General features: G+C 52.6%; 1 protein-coding gene across 1 annotated transcript in view; it reads right to left on the reverse strand.

The window, feature by feature from the left end:
* Window positions 1–5,086, reverse strand: part of MLYCD (malonyl-CoA decarboxylase) — a 49,642-nt gene extending 44,556 nt beyond the window's left edge. Inside the window, exon 1 of the mRNA XM_044987148.1 lies at window positions 4,348–5,086. Coding sequence (XP_044843083.1) covers window positions 4,348–4,926 — 579 coding nt within the window. The 5' untranslated portion in view covers window positions 4,927–5,086. The remainder of the gene's footprint in view (window positions 1–4,347) is intronic.
* Between the last annotated feature and the right edge of the window lie 914 nt (window positions 5,087–6,000).

A 6,000-nucleotide genomic window follows, 5' to 3' on the forward strand; every position in this document is an offset into this window, starting at 1 on the left:
CAAGAGAACTCTGTTTTTTTTTTTTCCAAACAAGATTTGTGATCAAAATCAAGTCAAGATAATTTCAGCTTTAAACAGAGATACCATCATAGGCTGAGTTAGGAAACCCCATTGCACGAATCCTCTCTACTGAATTAAAGGAAACAATGCATAATATGATGGCGCCAAAGTCATTTTCCTGAAGAAAGGCTGCCAATAATAACCCAGAAAAAATAGGAGGGATGTGCCCCACCCATTTAAAACGAACAAAAACCAAACACATCACATCAAGAGACATCCTCTGGTCTCCTGTTAACTTAATGTGTTTAGCTATATCAGATCACTAATCAGAGAAGTTATCAACCAAGTTGTGTGTGTGTGGTGGGGGCGGGGGGAGGTAGTGCAAAAATAAGAATTACAGTGCTGGCACATGAAATAAGATTTCACTAATCAATAGGCCAGCCGTTTGGACTTAAGGCCCCAACTGGAAAAAGTGGAGCCATAAACTGCTGGAAAAATAGATGCTCTTATAAAGATTGCATAAAATTCACTAGTGCAGTGTCTCCCAAACTTGGGATGCCACTTGTGTTGGGAAAGCCCCTGACAGGCCGGGCTGGTTTGTTTACCTGCTGTGTCCGCAGGTTTGGTCGATCGCGGCTCCCACTGGCCGTGGTTCGCTACTCCAGGCCAATGGGGACTGCTGGAAGCAGCAGCCAGTACATCCCTCGGCCCACGCCACTTCCAGCAGCTCCCATTGGCCTGGAGCAGCAAACCGTGGCCAGTAGGAGCCGCGATCGGCCAAACCTGTGGACATGGCAGGTAAACAAACTGTCTGGGTCCGCCAGGGGCTTTCCCTAAACAAGCGGTATCCCAAGTTTGGGAATCACTGCACTAGAGGAAGAAGTTTGCCAATCCTGCAGGGAACAAGAGAAATATGCATCAATAGTTTCATACTGAGCAAACAGGAGTTGCAGAATTGCAAACAAAAGCCAGCAGCTACCACACTATCTTTAAAATAATTATTTCAAAAATTAAAACCTTTAAAAGAATGAACTAAGGGAGCAGTCTGATTGGTTGATCAGGATACACTGACATGTATTCACACGTAGATCCCTACGCAGATACAAAATTTATATCTGCAGATGCAGATATTCACGGAAATAAAGTGGATATCCGGGGAGCTGCAGGGCTCTACCAGGAACTGCAGCAGCGAAAGCAGCAGCATGTTGGACTGCCGCTTGCAAGATCCAGTGCCCAGCCAGGGCAGTTCCTCTGAAGTGGCTGTACCACCAGTGAGCAGGGCTGCGGGGGTGGGCACCAGGCTGACCAGCAGCTGTCCCTGGTAATGCTAGTGTGCGCAAGCAGCTCATACGCTCCCAGACAGGAGTCTCTTCCATGCAGTGGTCTGCATCTTCTGCAGTTTTGCCGCTGCGGTGCCTGGTAGAGCCCTGCAGCTCCTCAGATATCCGCTTTATATCTGTGGATATAAATTTTGTACCTGTGCAGGGCCCTATTCACAAGTGTCAGAAACAAATTAGCCAAAACATTAAAAAGTGATTGTTTTAAAATTGCAACACTATCCAAACATGCTACAATATGTATATATTTTAGAGTATTTCAAACAGATTCCTCGCAAACATCCCAGGCTTGTACACATGGTCCAGAACTGGATATACTGTCCCGCATTTATTGCTCAAATTCACAAACCTTGTCCAGGTCATGACTTCACTAGTTAAGAGCAGTCACAAAACAATAAGGCCTGTTCTACAGAGGAGGGGGAGGGGGGGAGAAATCGACCTACGATATGCAACTTCAGCTACAAGAATAGCATAGCTGAAGTCGACTATTTTAGTTCGACTTACCTCACGTTCTCACAGCACAGGGTCGATTGCCATGGCTCCCCCGTCAACTTTGCTTCCGCCTCTCACCGAGCTGGAGTTTAGCAGTTGACGGAAGAGCGATCGAGGATCGATTTATCACGTCTACACTACACACGATAAACTGATCCCCGATAGATCGATCGCTACCCGCCGAACCGGCGGATAGTGTAGACATACCCTAAGATAGGGCTCTATAGCGCAGTATTTAAACAAACAACAACAAAAAACAAAACAAAAACACACACACACACCTCTAGACACTAAATCTCACTCAGCTACTGCCCTTCCTCTATTCTTTCTTTTCTGGGGAAGACTATTAAGAAGTTTGTAGAGAGGTAATTCTGGAGATATATATGCAATCCTTGGATTTCCTTGACATTTAATAGGTACAGCTTATGTAACAAAAATAAAACAGAATTCAGATCTTGTTTCCTGTAGTAAACAAGTAAGGATAGACTAAACTAAAGCCTCAGACGAGAGAGAGCTCACACTTATACAACAGAACCTCAGAGTTATGAACGCCTCGGGAATGGAGATTGTAACTCTGAACAAAACATTATGGCTGTTCTATCAAAAGTTTACAACTGAACATTGACTTAATACAGCTTTGAAATTTTACTATGCAGAAGAAAAATGCTGCTTTCCCTTTATTGTTTTAGTAGTTTACGTTTAACACAGTACTGCACTGCTTTTTTGGATGGGGGAGAGAGACTCTGCCGCTACCAGGTTGTGTACTTCCAGTTCCAAATGAGATGTATGGTTAATTGGTCAGTTTGTAACTCTGAGTTTCTACTGTAGTAGCTTCTTAGGTTAGGTCTACACTGGGAGCATGCCTCCCAGCCTTGATAACAGACACACACTAACGCCACTTGAGAAAGCATGCTAAAAATAGCAGTATCCATGTTGCTGCCAAGCGGCAGCTTGGGCTAGACACCTGAGGTCAGACCCAGGCATTTGGGCAGGCTTGCCACCTCCAAGGCACCTCAGGGTGACACCTTCTCCTAACATCTTGCTTCATTAGCATTACCACACCTCTACGCAGCATTTTGGAGTGTGCCTTCAAGCTAAGATCAACATACTAAGGGCTTGGCTACACTTGCACTTTATAGCACAATAAAGCCTCCCAGAGCACTCTACCTTACTCCCCACCACACTGGCAAGGCACGGAAAGTGCTCTGACTCCCTGGCTAGAACGGTCTTGATACTCCACCTCCCCGAGATGATTAACAGCTGTTGCGTTTTGGGTGAATCGCTGCAGTTCCAGTGTAAACAAGGAGTAACGTTATTACACACTGATTGACCTCAGGAAGCATCCCATAATCCTTAACTGAAGTGGTCTCTCTTGTCTTTGTTGTGAACTCGGGAGGCGCAAGTGCCCTTTCAAAGCTCCGGTTCCGAGACGGATGCATATCTGGTCTGAGAAAAAAACCAAACAGCTACTGTTTGCCTTTGAGTGAGTGAGATAGAGGCGGGGAGCTCTGTCTGGAGTGCAGCCTGCACTCCACACACACACACCCCTTTTGAAAAGCACATTGCAGCCTCTTGAATGCTGGGATAGCTGCCCATAATGCACCACTCCCAATGTAGTTGCAAGTGCTACAAATGTGGCCACACCAGTGCGCTTGCAGCTCTCAGTGTGGACAGACTGGAGTGCTTTCCCTAGTGCGCTCTAAAAAGGCTGGTTTAACTTAAAGTGCTCTACAGCTGCAAGTGTAGCCATACCCTCAGGACAATGGTATTCATGCTAGTACTCTACAAATAGCTCTCTAGACAGCACTCTGAATTTGTGGCTCCAGATCTGAAGCCCACACCCCTCTCTACGCTTCAGAGTCCAAGCAACAACTACAAATCTCTAGCTATTTCTAGAGCACTAGTGTGAACTCCACTAACCCCAGTGCGTCAACCTGAGCTGGCAGGCTTTCTCCAAAATGCAGTGTAGACATACTCCGTGTGTCCTACCAATGTAACTAAAGCACATCCTTGGCATCAGAGTACATTCACCTCACCAGTTATGTCATACCAAGCCAGCTATTCCACCTCCAAAATGCAAATTCTCTCACACGTTGCAGGACGTCCACAAGCGCGTTGCTTCATGCCAATGCCGCCCCTTCCTTCTGGCTCTTCTAAGTACTAGCAGACACACAACAACTCCCATCTGCAGCCTACGCCATGGTCAGCTGGTCTTCCCTGTGCCATGCCCACGTCGCCTCAGCAGTGCATCATTTCCTCCGCAGCGTGCTGGGTTTCCCACCCCTCACACCATCCTCATCATTATTTGTATTGCAGTGACAGGCCCTTCGACAGTAATTGGGGGCCCAAGGTACATCCTGTTCGCTGGGCCCCACCGCCTCTCATTTCACTACATTTACACAGACACTGGGCGAGGGGCTGAGGAACTCTGGGCCCCCCTCTCATCAGCCCTGCACCTAGAAGCTCCCCCCTCCCCGCACCCCATTGCCACCCCACCCGTGGGCCCCCCTGCTCTCACCCTGACGTGCGGCCCCTCCGCATGCCGCGCCGCCAGCGCCTCCACCAGGTCACCCCTGAGCTCCATCAGGAAGCGGAGCCCGCCCTCCAGCCGGCCCAAGTGCTGGAAGAGGCCCCGGTAGCGGGGGCTGAGGTAGTAACGGAGCCGGTCCTCGGCCTGCAGCAGGGCGCCCGGCTCCCTCTGCTGCTCCCGAGCCTGCAGCACCTTGGCGCTGAACTCGGCCACGCGTCCGTGGTCCACGCCGAAGTCCTGGGCCAGGCGGGCCAGCAGCTCCGCCCGCCGGGGCCCGGCCTCCAGGGCCCTGTAGGAGCGCATGAACTCCGCGCTGCGGAGCTCGGCCGGCGGCGGCGCCTTCTCCCTCGTCTCGTAGGGGGGCAGCGGGGGCACGGAGCGGCTCAGCAGCTCCTCCATGGCCAGGCTCGGAGCCGCTGGGCCCGAGCACAGGGAGGCGGCGGCGCCTGGCCCTGCTAGGCCCGCGCAGGGTCCCGTCACTATGGAAACGCTGCTAGGCCGCCTCGGCAGGACCCACGGCCGACGGAGCAGGCGCGGCGCAACCAGAAAAGGGCCCAGCCGGCTCATAGTGGCCAACCCGCACCCGGCCGGGACCCCTCCGGCAGCGGCGCCAGGCTCCTTTCTACGCCGTAGCAGTACTAGGCCGCAGCGCTTTCAGGTGGCATCCAAACAAAGAGGCTGATTGGGTGGCATTGCCGATTGCTGGTGGCGATAGCCAATCAGAGACGGAGTGGGCGGGGCGTTAGAGTGTGGCCTTGTCTGCGTCTGGCGGCCATCTTGAGTGTGGCTTGGAAAGCTAAAGGAGGGTCGGACACGGCTCTTCCTCGAGAGGGGGGGGAGCAATGGCCGCGTCCCGCCTCTCTTCTCGCCCGGACTTGGCGCTCCGCACCCATTTTCGAGTCTCTTCCCTGCTGCAGCAGGTTGTATCAGCCCCTTCCCCTGCAGACACCACTTTGCCCCTTCCCTCGCTGTGTCCTTCTCCTCGGGTAGCACGGGCCGCCCTCTCGTCCTCCAGCTTCCCCCTCCGCCACACTCATCCCTCTCACTCCCGTCTAGGGGGATCCCGCTTTCAACATGAAAACACAGGACACATGCAGGAGCCCCACCCCCCTCTGGGGCCCCGCCCCTGGCTCCTCCTCTTCCCCAAGGCCCCGCCCCCTGGCCAAGCTAAATGCCAGAGCCAGCTCCTGATCAGAGCTGCCAGGGAGGCTCAGTTGCTGTGGGGAGCTTTCCACTGGTCCTGTGCTGGGGTGTGCAAGTGTAGCCTCGGCCTGTGTTCCCACTCCCTGGGGCATGCTGCCCAGGGCAGATGGAGGGTGTAGGACTCTGGGGCTCCCCACAGCAGCCTGGGCTCCCTGGGCAGCTCTTACTACTTCCCAGTTCTGGCTTTTGGCCTAGCCAGGGGCAGGGCCTTGGGTGGAAGAGGCTGGTCCCACGCCTGAGCCTCGGGCAGGCATGGAGTGGCACTACATGGAATCCAGGCAGTAGTGCAAGTAGGGTGGCACTCTCCACTGTGGAGTACCAGCAAGAGATTTTTAGTGGGTATGGGGTATAGGAAAGTCTTGGGGCTAGCCCCCACTCTCTGGGGTTGGGGCTGTGCTCTGCTTCTTGGGTATGGCTACACTTACGGTTTGCAGCGCT

This window comes from Mauremys mutica, chromosome 14 (genome assembly GCF_020497125.1).
Source record: "Mauremys mutica isolate MM-2020 ecotype Southern chromosome 14, ASM2049712v1, whole genome shotgun sequence".
NCBI lineage: Eukaryota > Metazoa > Chordata > Testudines > Geoemydidae > Mauremys > Mauremys mutica.